This window comes from Neltuma alba, unplaced genomic scaffold (assembly GCF_004799145.2).
Source record: "Neltuma alba isolate B1F8T4 unplaced genomic scaffold, ASM479914v2 tig00012263_pilon, whole genome shotgun sequence".
NCBI lineage: Eukaryota > Viridiplantae > Streptophyta > Magnoliopsida > Fabales > Fabaceae > Neltuma > Neltuma alba.
Window position 1 is genome coordinate 236,212 of NW_021636789.1, and position 19,524 is coordinate 255,735.

The 19,524-nt window shown below is 36.7% G+C and overlaps 3 protein-coding genes across 7 annotated transcripts; 1 reads left to right on the top strand and 2 right to left on the bottom strand.

Moving 5' to 3' along the window:
• The first annotated feature begins 1,031 nt into the window (after positions 1–1,031).
• Positions 1,032–9,748, top strand: LOC114725737 (protein DETOXIFICATION 45, chloroplastic). 5 transcript variants are annotated; one of them, XM_028912295.1, is made up of 16 exons: positions 1,052–1,305; positions 1,646–1,788; positions 1,883–2,026; positions 2,131–2,306; positions 2,557–2,692; positions 4,387–4,483; positions 4,571–4,671; positions 5,154–5,317; positions 5,650–5,721; positions 5,831–5,947; positions 6,048–6,143; positions 6,232–6,353; positions 6,488–6,542; positions 7,692–7,841; positions 8,215–8,307; positions 9,379–9,748. In XM_028912295.1, the coding sequence occupies exons 2-13, from the start codon at positions 1,707–1,709 to the stop codon at positions 6,540–6,542; spliced, it is 1,362 nt and encodes a 453-aa protein (XP_028768128.1). In that variant the 5' UTR covers positions 1,052–1,305; positions 1,646–1,706; the 3' UTR covers positions 7,692–7,841; positions 8,215–8,307; positions 9,379–9,748. The 5 variants fall into 5 exon arrangements, with proteins under 5 accessions (XP_028768132.1, XP_028768128.1, XP_028768129.1 ...); XM_028912296.1 differs by lacking the exon at positions 9,379–9,748 and adding an exon at positions 9,067–9,296; XM_028912298.1 differs by lacking the exon at positions 7,692–7,841.
• A 251-nt stretch (positions 9,749–9,999) lies between these two features.
• On the bottom strand, positions 10,000–12,444 carry LOC114725740 (probable flavin-containing monooxygenase 1). Its single transcript, XM_028912304.1, has 5 exons — positions 11,942–12,444; positions 11,612–11,849; positions 11,332–11,507; positions 10,865–11,223; positions 10,000–10,591 (listed from the first exon to the last, which is right to left on the bottom strand). Exons 1-5 carry the CDS (start codon positions 12,380–12,382, stop codon positions 10,252–10,254), a joined length of 1,554 nt encoding a protein of 517 aa, XP_028768137.1. The 5' UTR covers positions 12,383–12,444; the 3' UTR covers positions 10,000–10,251.
• A 5,024-nt stretch (positions 12,445–17,468) lies between these two features.
• On the bottom strand, positions 17,469–19,412 carry LOC114725728 (isocitrate dehydrogenase [NAD] regulatory subunit 1, mitochondrial-like). Its single transcript, XM_028912281.1, has 3 exons — positions 19,191–19,412; positions 18,454–18,532; positions 17,469–17,743 (listed from the first exon to the last, which is right to left on the bottom strand). The coding sequence occupies exons 1-3, from the start codon at positions 19,410–19,412 to the stop codon at positions 17,469–17,471; spliced, it is 576 nt and encodes a 191-aa protein (XP_028768114.1).
• Between the last annotated feature and the right edge of the window lie 112 nt (positions 19,413–19,524).

The following is a 19,524-nucleotide window of genomic DNA, read 5'->3' on the forward strand; positions in this document are numbered from 1 at the left end:
TGATTGAAACAACGCAATCAAATATTCAGGTAATATTCTGATTCTAGGAGCATCGTTAAATTAAGAAAATAATGATGACAAATAATTTTTCAGCTTATTTTTATATTTATTATTATTATTTTATCTAAAATGATATCTCTGCATTTACCCTTCCAAAAATCTCTCTTCAAATATTCATGTCATTTATTAAATTTAATAATAAATTTATTAAATATAATAATTATGAAAATGTAAACAACTTTATTAACTTCATGTCCTTTTTAGTAATTATACATCCATAAATGATTTTAATAAATAAAAACCAAACATAATCACAATTCTTAAAATCACTTATAAAAAAAAAATCCAAACAGAAATCACGATTGACTAGTGTCACTTATAGCTAGTATCACTTATAAAATTCACGATTATCTAAAATCAAAGTTGTTCACTGCTAATCCAAACGGGCACTAGTTCCAATCCAACAAGAAAAAGCCCACGAGGAATGCGCGCTTCTTACTTGGCGGGTTCAGGTTTTGACGGTTGCCACATCATCCCCTCGACGTCGGACCCGAAGCTTCCCTCTCTTCCTCCGGCGATATATCTGTCAAGTTCAAAGCGCTGCAATGTACTTTCTATCTTCGCGAACGCCTTTACCTCATTCCGTCTCGCTTTAGTTTTTAATATAACCTTCAACGCTAAGCACGTTCCGTTCATGTTTCATTATCTTCTTTCTCCTCTATTTTTATGTTTCACTTTTAATTTGTTCTGGACGAATCTTGTTGAGAGAATTGCCCCTCTTCTTTGTCCTATTTCTGCATTAGCATAGTTAGTATTTTGTATTCCCGATATCAATGTCAGTGTTTATCGTAATATGTTTTGAATTAGGAACTCAATTTGGCATATTGATTTTCTTGTTTTGTTGCGTGATGCCATTGAAGAATAATTACAACCGCAGGCCATGAAGTCCACCCATTTCTGTACTGGTTTTGTCTCTAATGGGTTATATAAGAGGACCCGCACTTGCAACGATATAAATAAGTCGCCAAGTACATGTTCTTCCTTTCGGAGGGGTTTAGGCTGTGACTTTGTCGCGAAAAGCGATGGGAGGCCTTTACTGAACATTGAGGGCGTGGTGGGAGGTTGCCGATTCTCTGCCAAGAATACATCCTTGTGCTCCCCTTTGATAACACATCGCAGGAGACCGCGTTTTCCAGTGGTTGGCAATCAGTCGAATTCTGATTTTGGTCTAGTTTCTGCTGATGTTAACGACTCCTTGGCTTCAGAACGGGAGCATCCTCTGACAAATTCTGATGAAGGGACTGTGTAAGAGCCAACTTCTCAGTCTGCTCTGCTTTATTGGTCACGACTTTCTGTTTAGGGAATACTGTTATTGTATGCCCAGTTTTTATTCGCCTGTGATATTTTGAGAGAAACAAAGGAAGTCTCCACAAAGACTCTCCTCTGCATGTGAAATGCCATTTTTATGCTTGTTCTGATGTTCTTCGTGATAATGTGTCAATTGTAAAATACAAAATGATTGCTTGGGTGCTACTTTCATCCATTGCGTTCATCCTGTAACACACACATTTGGTGCAAGCATTTATTTTCCTTTCAGTGTTATTACTTTAATGCTAATGGTACTTTCGCCTCAACTTATTGACAGTCAGTTACCAGCATCTCCTGTCAACCAACCACATTACACCAGTGTCAAAAGTGAGCTTCTGATGCTGTCTTTGCCTGCTCTCGCTGGTCAGGCAATTGATCCTCTGGCACAGTTGATGGAGACAGCATATATTGGTCGACTGGGTAGAATTTATGCTTCCTATCTCTGGACAATTGTAAAGAAGGTTTTTTTTTTGGTTCGTGGAGCTTTAATTGCATAATTTTCAATATTTATCAGGCACTGTGGAGTTGGCTTCTGCTGGTGTTTCCATATCCATATTCAATGTCGTATCAAAGTTATTTAATATTCCTCTTCTTAGTGTTGCGACTTCCTTTGTGGCTGAGGACATAGCTAAAAATGCTGATCAAGATTCTGTTTCAGGTGAATTTATGCTGAGATTTTTCATAGATTATGTTTATTTTATTCTAATTGTATTTCGGTTATAACAAAAAATGGTCATCTGATGGAATTAATTTTCCCTGTAGGGCATGTTGTTGTTGAAAGTAGTGAGAATGGCAAACCATTAGCAGTAATTCCCCAAAGAAAGCAACTATCCTCCGTGTCCACTGCTTTGTTATTAGCTTTGTGGATTGGCATTTTTGAGGCTTTAGCTTTGTTTATGGGATCTGGAGCATTTCTGCATTTAATGGGCATATCAAAAGTATGATTTATTTTTATTAAAGACTGTTCGATAACTGAGGGTTTATCTTGTTTATATTTTATGGTCATATTTTCTACAATGGAATTGGGTTTATACGTAACAGGGTTTTAGTCGTGAATATTCTCTTGTTAGGATTCTTGTAATCTGTTGATTATATCTTCAGAGTGCACAAATCTAAATTTAACAGGTGGCATTTTCTAAATATTTATTTTTTGGATAAAATAAATTTTTAATATATTCTTTTCAACAGGAAAATCCTACACTCATTCCAGCGCAGCAGTTTCTCTCATTAAGAGCACTTGGTGCTCCAGCAGTTGTACTTTCTTTGGCTCTTCAAGGCATATTCCGTGGTTTTAAGGATACAAGGACTCCTGTTATATGCCTGGGCAAGTGTTTCGTTTACTGTCATCTCTTTGCTGTGAATCAACTTGTGAATAACTATCATAATTATCAAATTTATGTCTTATATGTGCTTGAATACTGTGTTGTGCTATTAATCATCTTCAAAAGGCTCACATTTTTATTAGCCTTCTAAATGATTTTCTTATTCTTGGGATTTAGGAATAAGATGGAAATATGAATTGCTCTTTTGCTCTGATGAGCACTCATAAATTATGAAAAGCATCCTATTCTCCTAAGCAAGTTTGTTCCATCATTGTGGCATTACTTTTCAACATTTTAATCACGGGGTTTGAAGTTGTACTTCCCCTTACTCTATAAAAGTTTTCATAGAGGCTCTTAAGATTACTAATGGTTGCTTGTAAATTCTTTCAAAACTACGGGTAGCTTGGTTTAGCAAACTTGTCAATAGGCTCTTAAGATTACTGACCATTCTATTTAAATATATTGGAACTATAGGCTCGTAAGATTACTGGCCATTCTATTTAAATATATTGGAACTTGTTTAGCAAGCTTGTCAAGATCTAGGTCTTTATTATTACTGGTTCAATTAAGGGACTCAAGATTAGAGTGTAGGGACTGATTGTGAATTATGAGGTCCTATCTCTTAGGATCAATAACAATTAAAGATATCCATGCTCTCATACAACAACAACAATAAAGCCTTATCCAACTAGGTCGGCTACATAAATTGCACGATGCCATTGTTCTCTATAACAGCCAAATCTTTGGATAGGCTGTTAATCAAAAGATTTCGCTCACTAACTTCATTGAGTATTCTCTTTAGCCTTTCTCTACCCCTTTTCAAAAGACTCTGTACCATTTGGTCAACCATCTTCACCAGCGCATCCAAAGGCCTTCTTTGAACATGACCGATTTTCATGCTCTCATACAAAGCGAGAATAATTATAACCCTTAAAAACCACTTCTACATGCTCAAACCTAATAGTTAAGTATATAAGATTTAGAGCTTGATGATAAAGAAGGCATTTTACAGCAGTATCAAGAAGACTTAGCTACACATGGTTATCATTATGAAAGAGACAATGGAGATACAACAAGGAGAGGTAAAATACTTCAGAGGAATTTCCCCCCTGTTTGAATATCCTTTGTTGCATCTATGATCATCCCCTAAATTCAGAGGTGTGTGATGCCCTAAATAATTGTTACCAGTAGAGATTTGAACTGGTTTTTAAGGATTTTGTACAAGAATATTGGGATCTTTTGGAGTGTTGGAATTGCAATGGTACGTGTGATTGTAAGATGTTTCAATCTAGATCTAGATCTCCAGCCATGAATTTAGCATGATTCAAAATTATCATTTGAAATCCTTGTAACGAAAATTGAAAACCTATGAGCACTATTCTTGAATTGAAATTGTTCATTTCTGGTTGTGTAGTCTAAATTGCGTATCATTTGGTAGTCTCTTCATACTTGGCTATGGTTGGTGGAGAGTGAAAAGTATATGTTGCTTTTATTTATTTATTTTTTCGGTGACAAGTACATGTTGCTTTTAGCGTGAGTGTATATTGCTTTTTAGCACTTGTGACTTTGTGTTGAACAATGGGGAACTATTTCAAATTTGGATGTCTTCTGTTTATTGTCGTTGTCTTGAAGAATGTTTGGGCTTTTGCATTATTTCTTTGTACTTCTGTGCATGCTAATATATTTCTATATACAGGCATTGGGAATCTTTCAGCTGTCATTTTATTTCCCTTACTTATTCATTACTTTAAGTTGGGTGTGACTGGCGCAGCCATTTCTACTGTCCTCTCTCAGTAGGTCTTTTTCAAGGACATTGATTTCTTACACTATATTTCTTGGCTTATTTTAACCATAATTTTGCTGGAAATTTGATATCTCAGATATATTGTGACCCTATTGATGATCTGGTGTCTGAATAAGCGAGCTGTATTATTACCTCCAAAGATGGGAGCACTACAGTTTGGTGGTTATATTAAGTCTGGTTAGTTATTGTCCCCTTACTTGGCTGTTGCCATGTTGCTTACTTATATATAGTTGAAATCTCATCTGAGGGCGTGTGTTTTGTTCTCTGAAAAAAATATTCTCTTCCGAGGAAAAAATAAAAATAAAGGGAGAAGACAGCAATCAAGAAGCCAAATGATATATTGGAAAATATTTTCAAAAAAAATTTCAAGAACAAGTGCCCACGTACAATGTTATTTCTTACTGTTTCTTGCTTTAGTCTTGAGAAAATAGCACTATTTTAAAGAAGTTAATTTCAAAGGTTTATTTCTTACTTGCTGATAAATTTCCCCCCTGGTAGAGTGTAGTGTTATTTGTGCCCTTGTCACAATTAGTCAGAATATGAAACTGACTTGCTATTTTCTGTTTTTCGTTATATTTCTATCTTTTTCAGAGTAACCGGTTTAGCTCTCTGTTAGTTTCTGATGTGGTTATCTCTTTATGGTTTATAATCTGCCACAGGTGGCTTCCTTATTGGAAGAACACTTTCTGTTCTTATAACCATAACATTGGGAACATCAATGGCTGCTCGTCAAGGTCCAGTAGCTATGGCTGCACATCAGATATGTATGCAAGTGTGGTTGGCTGTTTCCCTTCTCACTGATGCTCTGGCTACATCTGCTCAGGTATCGGGTTCTAAATCTTGTAATGTTGGAAGTTTTCTTTCTCTTGTAGTATGATCTCTAGAATTTGTTTAATGTTGTTATAACCCTAAAGGTATTTTGCAATTTAATAACTTGATCAACAAAAGGCAATTATAACTGAATACAGTTGAGCTGCTCCCGTCGAGTTGTACTCCCATTTAGAAGACATCTATCATAAAACCTTTTTTGAAAAATGGTTCAGTTTGCACAAGACACTGCATTTCACAAATTTTTAGTTGTTTATTCTTGGCTTTTATTTACACACACACACACGCACACATTCATATGCCTTAATTTATTTATGTGACATATAGGCTCTTATTGCAAGTTCTGTATCCAGACGTGACTACAAGGTTGTGAAGGAAATTGCTCATTTTGTGTTACGAGTAAGTTTTTTTCAATTTTTTATGCCACCGGGATAATCTTTGCTCTTCAATACCTTTCGTTTAATGGGTATTTAAGCATCTAAATTAGCTTATGTGCCTACCTTTTTAGATTGGACTGCTCACAGGTATCTGTTTGAGTGCAATTTTGGGTGCATCTTTTGGACCCTTAGCTACCTTTTTTACTAAGGACCCTGAAGTCTTGGATGTTGTTGGTATGGGAGTGCTGGTATGTTTGATATGTCTTGTTAATTGGTTCAGCTTTTGTTTGCCTGCCACTGTATGTTCCTCAAACAGTACATTACATTGTCATTTGTTATTGTTATCAGTTTGTCAGTGCTTCTCAACCTTTTAATGCTCTGGCATATATCTTTGATGGCCTTCATTTTGGGGTCTCTGATTTCCCATATGCAGCTTATTCCATGGTAGGTTGCTTATGCCATAATGTCTTATTTAGGCGATAATGCTTAATAAATTTGATTGAATTTAATCTTTTTAACAATATGTCTGCAGATGTTAGTGGGAGCAGTGTCCTCAGCAGTTTTGTTATTTGCACCTTCAGTCATTGGCCTTCATGGGGTATGGCTGGGCTTGACTCTCCTAATGGCCCTTCGTACAGTGGCTGGTTTTGTCAGGTAGAGTGATACATTACTGTTAAACAAAATCTCCCTATCCATGGGGTGGAGTGAGATGTGCTAATACTAGATAGCTATGATTACTCAATGTAATGAACTTGACTTTTTCTAGTGTTGTTTATTTTACATTTCAGATTACTGTCAAAATCTGGTCCTTGGTGGTTTCTACACGATTTACGAATTGCCTAGGTCAGTAGACAATTCTATAATTGCTTTTTTGTGTTATGGATCATTAAAATGTATTATGTTGATGTCGTAGGAATTAATGTATAAATGGTGACTAGGAGACGGCTATAATGCTAGCTTATTGTGCTTTGGATGACTACTGTACTTAGGGATTCTAGTTGCTAATGTTTGATGTTTTATACTATTGACCTATAACTACAACGTTGCATGTCAGATTAGAACTAGCTAGTTTCAGTTCTCACAAAGGGTTTCCCTTCATCTCTTTCTCACTTCACGTATTAGAGCCTCAAAGGAGGCAAGAACCCTTGGTTTCTACACTTTTCCTGTGCCTTGTTTGAACAATCAACAGCACAACCACTTCCTTTGTCTTTGTTTGGCGTGGCCCATCCGCATTCACTGATCTTCAGTTGATGCCTGTGCCCCCATGCACCATACTGGAAGTTATAAATTGTTGCCCATATGCTTCTGTATTGGAGCATGCAGCACTTCCTTTTCAGTTGCCATCAGCATGGAACTGATTGCCAGTCATTGTATAGTCAACTCAGGCCTTATTCCCTCCTGTTTTGCTGCTGCTCTTTTTTCCTTCCAGCTTTGTACTAAAATTTAGCGAACCTCTGTTCCTTCCAAATTTTCTTGTCTGCTACTGCGCATGCTTCCTTGGCCCAAAAATCAAAGCACAAAAGCATGTCAACCACTGATTTTGTTACTCAAATTAGTAATATTTACTTTTCATCCCTTTGATTTTAGGGGCTCAATTATAGCAGCCCTTCCAAATTTTCTTGTCTGCTACTGCGCATGCTTCCTTGGCCCAAAAATCAAAGCACAAAAGCATGTCAACCACTGATTTTGTTACTCAAATTGGTAATATTTACTTTTCATCCCTTTGATTTTAGGGGCTCAATTATAGCAGCTCTAATCGTATATAGCCCGCAGCTTTTCTCAAAATATTTTTCTTTTTCTCTTCCCACTATTGCTCTTGATAATGGGTTTAAAAACACTCGCTAAAGGTACTGGTTAAGCTTGATCTCTTTTGGTAACTGTTGGACTCTGTCCTTTACATTTCTGGTTGCCCCTTTAATCTTGTTTCCTATGAAAATTTATTCAAACTCTCGATCGCTCCACTGTGTTTTTGATAATTCTATTCTTGGACAGGGTCATGGTACGGAACACATGATTGGCATCAACTGAGTCACTGGGGTTCATCATATGGTCCCATACTTTGTCATTTTTGCTTCCACTGATTAACCTGAAGTTCTTCACAATCATCTTGTTCATTCTAATCTGTCCAAGCTTTAAAAGATGGTCCTACTCTTTCCGCTTCCTTCTTTATATTGTTAATCTTGTGAACTTGGTAGACATACTTGTAACTCGTATCCATAATAGAGCTAGGTTTCCTTTTTCTAATAATATTGGTTCATGGTGTTCTGCCTCGGGATTTTATTGTGTTGTCACCGCTTATCAACGATTGTGCTCACTGCACCTGGTTATTTCTCATGAAAGCTTGTTTGAAGTTGTTCGCTGTAGTTAGACAGCTTTATGGTGAGGTTCATTTGCACGTCATTATTTCCATTCACACCTTACACAGTGGCAATGAGTGTAAATATTTATTCACTATCTTTCAAAAGATATGTTTAATAGGGAATTGTTCATTAATCATCTTGTGCTTGTTCTCTAGTGAATGGTGTTGCGGAATGTAAATTTGGCCCCTGATAGAGATTGCCTGTTCTGTGTTATCTCATCAGCTGCATGCCTTCTGTTTCAACATTAGGTACCTTACCGAACTCTGTTTCTTAACCGACCAACGTTTCCTCTCCTTCCTCGTGTCTTCGGCAATATTTATGTTTTTCATGACTTAACCCCTGGCAGGACAGACTCTGCTTAATTCTTTAAATATATTTTCATGGGTTATTTGCATGAAAGAAACATATTGAAATTAATGTTACTTTATTGGAGAAAAGATATTCTCTGTTTGCATTGTGATGTGGTTTGTCAGACTCCAAATCTCCAATGATCGTTTAGCACACGTTCTCACTAAATAAATATTTGAGGTCCTTGCGTTGCCTATATTTGTAATAAGATTTGTGCATGCGATATGTTCTAACTTGAAGGAGAGTCTTTGATTTAATGTATAATGTCTGGCGATTAAAAAAGAAAAACTAAGGGGGGAAATGACTGTGGTGTTAGTTGTATTTGCAATGAATGATGACTCCAATAATTATTGTTTAATAACTATATCTTGGATTATTGACTTGTAAATACAACGTGGTATGTATATCAAAATTTATTGACCATATTTCCCTCTATGGCTTTTCGTTCATCTTATTTCACGCAAGTCATCAAGATTTTTCCCCCTAAAGTTGTGTAATATTTCTTATGATTAGTCGTTCTGTCCTTGCTTGTTGTGTGTTTATACCTGCTGAGTTTTGCTTCTCCTAAATAAGATGTTCGGAGAAGGAATGAATGAGAGTAAATGAGAAAAACTAATTTAAAATATTAATTCCCTAATGTGTTGACCACATCTTCACAGTTGAAATTGTACATACGGTCTGGCATGTTGCTGTCTCTCTGCAAGTGGGTATGAGGTAGTGTTAGTTACTACTCCTTCGGTCAGTCAATACTTCTGAGAACAAACGTAAGGCTGAAATTTGCACATGATCTTGGCTGTTTGACCGTGTGTAATTTCTTTGTCTGACATTCTGTTGACGGAAGTTGAGACATGGCTGGTGTATAAATAAAATTTCTTGGTTCCATTGCGTATGCGTAATCTTTGCTTTTACCGAATCGAAAAGTTTAAGTCGTGAGTGGATAAATTTCTTGAGATTTTCTTTTACCTTTGTAGAGCATTTGAACCTGTGAAGCAGTTGCCTTTTCCTCGTTCCGTATTCTGAAGGAGAAAGCTGATGGAGCGCTGGAATTGACACTTGAAGATGGTTGTATTCATCAGATGCTTCATTTTTTTTTTTGGCCAAAAAAAAATCGGATGCTTGATTTTTATGTTAAATCAATCAAGTTGGCCGTTTGACTTCCCGCTCTCATATTGCATAAATAAATTGGGACCCTTACAAACACTTTCAGTTTTCGATTTTTAATTCTTGGACAAACATCAGAAGGCCTTTAAGCTAACATTTACAGGCTCATGTATTGAAATTAGTCAGTTGCGGTAGAAATGAGAAGTCAGATCAGAGCTAAATATTTGCTTGGTTTAGCCATATCACAGCTTCGTTGGCCCACCGCGTGATGCCTGTGGACGCGGGAACTTGCTTACATGCTTGCGTCAGTATACGAAGCCAAGAGATGCTTCGTTAGTTAAGAGTTACTAGGTTTATAAACACACCTGGTAATAAAAAAAAGGTTTACAAACACACAGGATATGGTTGGGCCAATTGTAAGCAATTAAATTGACTCCTCCGAAGTCAGGAAAGTGGGGGAAAATATAAAAGGAGAGAGAAATACAAACGGGTTAAACGCTTGAAAAACTTGAAAGAACATTTATCATGAGCTCAAAATACCCAAAAAAAAAAAAAAGATAAAGAAGATTGAATAGGAACGATTCAATGCCAGCTTTATAGCGAATTATTCTTAAAATGTAAAACTAGAAAGAGTTACAAATGATGGAAGGGGAGAGTGAGGATAGAGATGCAGGCCTTTGAAAAGAGTAGAGCAATGATAAGTCTTCCTTTTTATTCGAAGCAGGTAAATGTAGTGAAGGAAATCAGGAAGAATAATCCAAAGGGCCATAAGGCTCAAACAGTTCAGCCATGAATCCCTTCTTTCTTCTGGGGTTCCAACCCATGTCCTTGCAGAGTTGGTCGTTGTACCATATATGCAAGGCCCCTATGCAGGACCTCCTGTAGTACTGCCCCGAGTATTCCTTCATGTACTCTTCCCATCTCTTCACTTCTTTCTTCATCTCCTCTATGCTTGGCACTTGGAACGTCCCGTCCAGAAGCTCCGCTAGCCACCGGCATCTCATCTCCGATGTATACAAGTTCGAAACGCTTTCTGAGAACCCGATCACCGCAAGTTGTGGTATCTCTGGATGTATGCATTCTCTGACCACACCACCATTCAATCACCATTACACTCTTCAATTTTCATTCTACAGCTACCTATTGCTTAACTTCATTCAGTACGTAAGTCAACATGACTTGCTCAAGGCCCATCTGATTTTCATATTTTTTTAATTCCTCAATTTCCGTTGTATCTCTTTCAAATATATTTTTATTTGCGAGTATTGCAGAAGATCTGAATTGTGTCAATTTGGATTCAGTTCACAGTCTAAAATAATAAATAAGAAAGACTCGAATATCGTAAAATGGCCTCACCTATAGAGAGGAACTGTTGCATTTGGGGAGCCTCCTATAAGGTCCTGGAAAGTGGGAGAAGCGAAGATATCTTTAAGTTTCTTGTCACCACTAAACCCTGTTGCTAATATTACCAAATCTGTCTTTAGATGTGTGGCTTCCCCATCAATCAGAATTCCCTCTTCGCAGAAGCTAAAGCCCGGAGCTTTCTTTAACACGATACTTCCCTCTTCCACCTTTTCATAGAATTTCTCAGGCACGGATGAGATCAAGCAAGAGTTTATCTCTTGATGAAAGCTATGACGGGGTACCATTCCAAATTTACGCAGTCCAAGCTTCCTTGCAACATGGGTTTCAACGAATTTTGAGGACATCCATCTCTGTTTACGACAAAAAAACATCAACATTTTCATTCACAAAAAAACATCAACATTTTCATTCTTAACTACAGGATCCTTGTTATTATATCAATAATTTATGAGCATTACCAGGGGCGAAAGAATAGTAGCAATGAGGCTAAGTAGGAAGCTTTCACCGGGCTTGTGAACTAGAAGTTCTGAGAAACGAGTAAGGTACAGATAGGCAAGAGGGAGTCCCCAAGGAAGATAATCCGGAATGTTCCAATGCTCATTCCTGTATAAAACTCTACACGGATGTCTCTTCCCTGCATACCATTCATTGTTCAAACAATACCCCAGACACAAGGCACCCAGGCATTAATCAGCTTTAAAAGGCCTTGGTTGAGCGGTAAATAAGTAAGTAACGCACCGTTTACTGCTTGGCACTCCATTGCGATGTCTAAAGCAGACTTCTGGAATCCAACAACGGTGACTTGCTTCCCTTTGACATAGTCAGATGCAATCTGATTATCCATAGAGGCGTAGTCCTTGGAGTGTATCACCGTCCCGCGGAACACGTCTGGGCCTTTGTTTGGAGGGAACTCTGGAATGTTTGGAACATCACTGAATCTTCCGACGCACAGGATTACAAAATCCACGACGTATTCCTGCAGAAGGACCAAGATACAAACCTACATGAGCTCTCTCTGAGAATCAGAACATCATACAATAATGGAGTCGCATGTATGAAGCTAGCTACCTCAGTCAAATCATTGAGGGTGTTCTTGACTGAAACTTTCCATTTTCCTTTGGAGCCGAAAGGCTGGCCTGTGCCACCCCAGAGGTGCCATGCTCTCATCTCTTCCTCGGGAGGGCCTTGGTAGTGAAGGCGTTGGACAAGTGTGTTGAATTTGACGTGGTTAAGGAGGTCAAAGTGGCAGGCGTAAGCGGTGATGTAATGGAGGACCTGATGTTGGTCGGGGAAATCATGGAGGACGGAAGAAGGCCATGGGAAATCAGAGAACTGATAGAGGGGTTTGGGAGTTTGGAGCTTGGTGGTGGCGATGGTTTTGGACCACACACCTCCTATGCAGCTCTTGGCTTCAAACACTATGGGATGGAAGCCCTTCTGCAGCATGTATTTGCACGCCAGCAGGCCACTGATTCCTGCACCCACGATGCCCACCTGCCTCCTCTCCATCCTCAATCTCTTCTTCTGTGCCTCCCTTCTCCACTTTCCCTCTACATATATATATAACCCAACAAGCAGCCACTTTTTGTCACTATTGCCGCCTTACTTTTCACCTTTCCTTGGGGGCTGCAAAACATAGAAGACAGTCTGAGATTTTTTTCTTAATAATTTTTTAGGGAAATCTTTTTTCTCAGGTGTCATGATTTTCTTTAAGAACATGGATCCATATGTTGCGGTAGGAGCACATACTGTGAACAGGAAAAAGATGAGAGAAGATCACATTGAAGGTATTGTGTTTGACGCGATATAATAAACAAGTTTCGGTATGTGTATGTTTGGATTGTCAAAGTGGTGACCAAATTCTTCGGAGTTAGGGGCACATCACTATGCTCATATATGGATCAGTTGAAAATTGGAAGCGAAAGTTTTGGACGTTAGGCTTTGTCCCGTGATCTTGACCTCTCTTCTTGAGGAAAATTGTCCTCGTTTGAAGAAAATTGGGCTGTACTAGTTATGGACGTTTTTTATATCAAGTGCCGTTGCCATATATGTATATTTGATCTGACATGGCGCGTCGATCGACCGAGTCGGGGGAGGATTTTTCCCACGACACATCACTGGCATGTGCAGGGCTAGCTGTACGTGTGGCAACAGATAAGGGGTCGGTGCGTATATATCTGGATAGATGCTCGTTGGTGATCACATGAGTTTTGATTGGGTTGAAAAGACAGAGGTGGGGCGCCCAATCTCATTTTGAGGATTGACCAAAAAAATCTCATTTTGAGGAAGATATTTATGTCCAAGGCGACGCAGGAAAGTGAGAGAACTGTTGTAGATATTGATGAGATAGATGATACGTAAAACCGATCTCACTGCACAAGGGCAATGGGATTACTGTAAACTTCGCAGTTCAACTTTGGAGGCGCTCTCGGGACCACGCTGTTTCCGGCCCTTCCTTCCTTTGGGCTCCAAGTCAGCTACTATCCGATGGATGAGACCAAAACCAGGAGCCCCGAAGACGCCGCTTTGGAAGGCATACTTTCGTGTTGAGAAAAACTGAGAAGATGAAATAACCAAAACGAAGCACGCGCGGCTGAACCCGACATGTGAACGTCTGACAAAGTTAAAATCGGACAGACGGTGCATGCACTCGGCATTTACCATCCAAATTTAATTAGATTGATTCATATTTATTTTTTTTATATTTTTTAAAAAATTATTTTAATATAACAAAATCTAAATTAATACACCGTTATAAAGTTAAATTAATACATATCATGCATTCAGAAAAAGCAGATATATAAATTTAATTAATATTCATAAAAAAGTAAGAAAGGTGCTAAGCTGATTAAAATTTGATTTCTCTAAAAGACAATAATTTGACGTTTTTCAGTAGGAATTTATAATCCTACATTTGATTCCTAATATAAGAGCTAATTAATTAATTTGAATAGTTATTTGTAATAAATAGGTGTTGTCTTTTCTAAAATACCCTTGCTAAATAAGTGTATTGGCTAAAACTACCATTATGAGAAAGACTACCTTGAAAAAAAAAAGAATAAATATGATAGACAACATGAATTGAAGTTTTATATTTATGACCAAAGTAAAAATTAAATAGGTTCTTATATTAAAAACTAGAGGTAGTAATTTGTTAAACTCGTCGTAAACAATTTTAGTTTTACATAGATTTATCATCATGTGAAAAAATGAATGAAACTTCTAAAAACATCGATATTTATTCTAATCACTATTTCACAGATATATTTACGAAATTATAAAATATCTAATATATTTATAATTACATACGAGTTTTCTTGAAAAAGCTAGAGATCCTGATCAAAGCGTTAATTACAAATTAGTCTCCATCAAGATTTAATAAATCTAATTTTTGAAACATTAATGATGAGATATGAAAAAAAAATTATGATTTTATTATATTTTTAGAATTTTAGAATATTTGAATTATCAAGGATATTTGGATTAGTTAGATTTTTATGATTTATTAGTATTTTATTATTAGGATTAGTTCTCTGTGTTATTATTTTCAGTTTTAATTTTATTTTAGTATAAGTAATTCTAGATTTCTCGTTAGACGGCAAATTTGACTATTGAAAGATATTTCAGTTATCGTTTTTTCTCGTCTTGTTTCTTCTTCTCTGTTCTCTATTTCCCTTTCTCTGCACTTTTTTATCTCTTTCCTTCTTCCTGCTTTGCATCAATTTGGCATTAGAGCCAGGTTCTCTCCTTCCCTGTGTTTAGACTTTCTTCTTTTTATCCATACACGTCTTTCCTCAATTTCTTTTAGAACCCGACTTTCAACCGTCTGTTCAGCCATTTTTTCAACGATAAAACGCCTTGAAACTAATCCAGCCTGACTCGCCTTGAACAACATGACCGACCACCAAAGTTTCATTGGCGAGAGCCTTTGGAAACGTCCAGAATTAAATTTTCACAAAGATTACACTTTGCCTAGAGTTTTGGCAAAAATTGCACTTCAGGACCCAATTTTGTGAACATTTTACTTACAATCCCATTCAACCATTGTTCAATTTTGGATCTCCTGGCAGCCAAATATAATCATCATAATACTATTGGAGTAATTTTTAACATACAAGTTACTATTTTTGCTTCTGTCTATTATTGTTACTGTTTTAGGAATATTATTATTTTTATCTGCTTACTTTCATTTTATAATTTAGCAAAAAAAAAAAGAGAGAGAGTGGAAAGAGTAAAAAAAAAAAAAAAGGAAAAAATGGGGAAAAAAAAGAGAAGAATAAAAGAGAACTTATGATGCTGTTGATTTATGAATATGAGCTATAAAAAAAGCATATATATGGAGGGCCGGTATGAATATGACACTTTATTTTGACACTGACAAGGTTTTAGAGATGATGAATATCGATACCATTATTCAGACAATGGTTAATATGAATATGCCAGTCATAAAAAATATAAGTATGCTAATCATGCTTAGGAGAATTATGAGCATGTTGTGCAATGACAACTTGATTGCAAGGTGCGAATAGAACAATTTGAAGCAAAACTTGATGGCTAGTAGCAAGCATGTGACAATGTGTTTGATAAGTTTGAAAAGAGAGTGGATGAGAGAATTGATAAGCTTATAAAATTTTTTCAATAAGTCATAGAATTAAATAGAAGAGGCTTTCCAAACAACCAAGCCAATAAAGTTAAAAGCTCCTTTACTAGACACGGAAGAAGATATCATCAATCTAACTAAAGTGGCACTTCCAACTCATCTGGAGTCCATTACTCAACATGCACCGTTGGACCTGCTTGTGACTGAAGTAAGTGAGGTCTCTAATCTTGTTATCATTAGCGATAATAATTTTGCGAGGGATGATCCAATTGTCCAACTGGCAAACAAGGTGATTTCTTCTCAGATTGTGGCCAGTAAAAATCAGTCTCATCATTTACAATGCCACCTTATCTGAAAGTTGCACCTCCCAAGATTGCTCGGTTGCCAAATGAATTTTTTCAATAGTATTTTGTCTGTTGGAGAGGTTTTCCAGATGCTCTCCAAGATCAAGCTACTCACTCATGCCATTGTTTCATTTTCTGGTACCTCACCTGTTGGAAAGAATTTCCAAATTGAAGTATCATATCAAAGTCTTATCCCGCCCTTACCTCCCTAGCTTTGCGCATCACTTTGACTTGTCTAGAGCCAAGTTCTTCAAGCTGGGAAAAATGATAGGATATGGAAAGAAATAATTATGATTTTATTATATTTTTAGAATCATAGAATATTTGAATTATCTAGGACATTTAGATTAATTAGATTCTTAAGATTTATTTAGATTTGTCAGTATTTTATTATTTTATTATTAGGATTAATTGTTGTTGTTGTTATTTTCAATTTTATTATTATTTTAGTATAAGTAATTCTAGGTTTCTCATTAGACAGTAGATTTGACTATTAAATGATATTCCAGTTATCGTTTTTTTTTTAGCTTGTTTCATTTTCTCCGTTCTCTATTTCCTCTTTCCTCTTTCTTCTTCCTGTTTTACATCAATTATTTTATGGTCCAATTTCTTTAATGCCTGTTTGAAATGGAGTAAAATTTTTCAAGAGCAGTTTTTAAATAATACTCCCTCCGTTTCTTATTATAAGAGACAAATAACCGAAGTACATTGATAAAAAAAACAGTTAAAGTTAGTTAAGAACAATTATGTATAAAAAGTATAATTTTTTTCCAAAAATGCCCTCATTAATAAGGAGAGAGAGCATGAGAGATAACAATTAAATTATTAAAAGAAAGAGAAGTGGGAGGGAGAGAGAGTGTGAGTTGGATATAATAAATATGGGTAAAATAGTAAATCAACACAAAAAAGTAGAGACAACTTGTAAGTGTCTCTTATATATAGGAATATGGCATAAGTATCAAGTGTCTCTTATAATAAGGAACGGAGGGAGTAATTTACAAAATATGAAATAAATATATGAAAAAAGTTTTATATTGAAGCACTTGGGATTTAGGAGATAAACAACAAAGTCTATTTCGTTCCGTTAGAATATAGTTCTAGCTCGCTGTCTTTATTGAGGCTTAAGCTTGTCGTATTTACAAAAATCTATTTCAAAAGCGGAAAGATGTTAGTGCTATGGGTAATTTTTGCCAATCAATAAAATGCAGTGGAGCTAATAATGTTCATATAGTTTGGTGCCTTGAAATCTTCTAATATGCAGAAATTACGTATTTAGTCCCGCTTATAATTTCAGACTCCTCCGACCTTGGAAAAAAGAATTGAATGTGCTCCACGTTTCCACGCCCGAATCCTAAATCAATTATAGATTATACGAAGCGGGAATAAAATCCAATGTGTTGGCTGGTTTCGGTGCGCATCCCAATAGCATGGTTGACTCTTACCTGTCACATTTCCTTCCACGGGCTGCACGCAAATACGGACTACATGCAACACGCCCCCACAGGAAGCGTCAATCCAATAATTATTGGAACCGAAACAACAATCGAATCCATTAATGATTGACGATATTACTTTAGTAGACCCGAAAAATGGACAGCATACAGGAAGTGTCCTCACGAATTCAGTGTCGTGAAGACCCACGGGAAAAGAATTAGTGGACGTTGGCAATGACAGCCTGGATAAGCTCCTGAGTAGTGCTGTCACCGCCGAGATCTTTGGTGCGGAATTTGCCCTCCGATACGACCCGCCTCACGGCAGTCTCACGACGGTCGGCAAAAGAAGGGAACTGAAGATGCCTCAGCATCATTGTCGATGACAGCATCAAAGCCACTGGATTTGCCCTCCTTTGCTCCACTACCCTCTCATTCCCCACGCTCCCTGCTGACGCACCTTGCTCAAAGACTGCATGTTCCGCCCCCATGTTTCCTGACGTTACCACAGTGTCTCGTCAGTTATTTTCCGCATTTATCTCTCTTCTTGAGCAACAATTTTCTTAGTCCTATAATTTCACTTAACTTCAGTTTGGTTCATAGCGTTTCATTTTTTTTTTAATTATATACTACCTTCTATCTTTAGTATAAGACTTTGTTTGATTTTTATTTTGATCCTAAATATAAGATCCCAATCCACTTTGTCTCTTATATTTATCTATTTTTTTCCAAGGTAATCATTGTAATAATGGTAATTCTAACCAATACACTTGATTAGAAAGAATACTTTAGGAAAAACAACACCTATTTATTACAAATAACTAACTTAACTTATTTTTTTAATCTCCTCAAATTAGTCAACTAGTTATTATAAGTAAAACCGGAGGTAGCATATTATATTCATATCTTAAAATTTAAAAATCTGTATTATATTTTGCTTGCTGGACTCTGTCCATGTCATCTCCAGTATCTATACTTGTATCCTTCATCCTTGCTTCCTAGTGTTCCTAGTCTCTTCACTCACCTATTGTCTTTTCCCTCGCAGGGGTCATTCCCCACTTCACTCCATGCGTGGGTAATCCATATCACTTCAATGAATCATATAAATGGCTAAAATACAAAATTGGATGACATCTAGAAGCAGTAACTCAGGCTGTCGTATAAAATAACAAATATAATAATTACGTATCAAAAGTAATTTATTGCCTCCGGGCATGACCCCAGTGCCTCCAGCAATACCAGCTGCTGTGTTTGCCACTAGATTGCCATAAAGATTAGGAGTCATCTGCAAAATATTCTAACTCTGTCAGGACACGCTAGAAAAGTCAAATGTTCCATCAATAAAAGTAGGGCTAGATATCATGATCCTCATGGATATAGTACAAGTTACTGTATCAGCAGGAGTATCATAAAAAAGTAATTTTAGCCTAAACAAAAAGCACAACTAAAACAATCAACAGGGAGAGAAACCTCTCTCCTGGCAGAGAAAAACATATCTGGCACCAAGATACTAGCATGAAGAAAACATAGGGTTGAATTGTGTTCAATCCCGATGGACAGGCATGCCAAGAGATCAAAAGCCGGGGAAACAAGCAATATAATAATAATGTACAGTCAATTCGACTATATTTGATATCATAGAGCTGGAGCTTGATCTGAGCATTGTAGCAGAAAATAACTGTAAATATTCAGTCAGTCATTAAATATTATATGCCATGACTAATGTTAACCCTGAATCTGGATAGGGACCGCAACAAGACGATCAAATTCTTAAATCAATTTTTTATATAGTGACTCTTTCGACACCAAGATTCACTGAGAACCGTTCAAATAGGAATCATGTATACTTATGACGACATTGTCTGCAATAGATGAATCATTAATAGATGTGTTCAGCAGGAAAGAAAAAGCCGATGAACAAAAACAAATCTACAGGGGCGTACCATTACATCACATTTCTCAGGTTTTGAGACAAGTTCCACACAGCAATTGTCCAAAATAATTTCCTTGTACTTGATACTAGGATATTTTGCTGCAACCTCACAGCAAGATTCTAAAAATGTAACTACTAAACACCAACCGAAAGCAAAGAGAATGCAGCCCATATGCATGACAAATCTCCACTTTGATACAGAAGCGAAAAGGTAGAAGGCAATTCTCCTCATGAGAATATAAACAATTCATAGTCAGTGAGAAAAAAAAGAGCTCAGAAATAATGGGAAGAATTAAAAGACAAATAGTAAAGCTTCCTCATTTTTATAACAGTAAAGCTTCCTT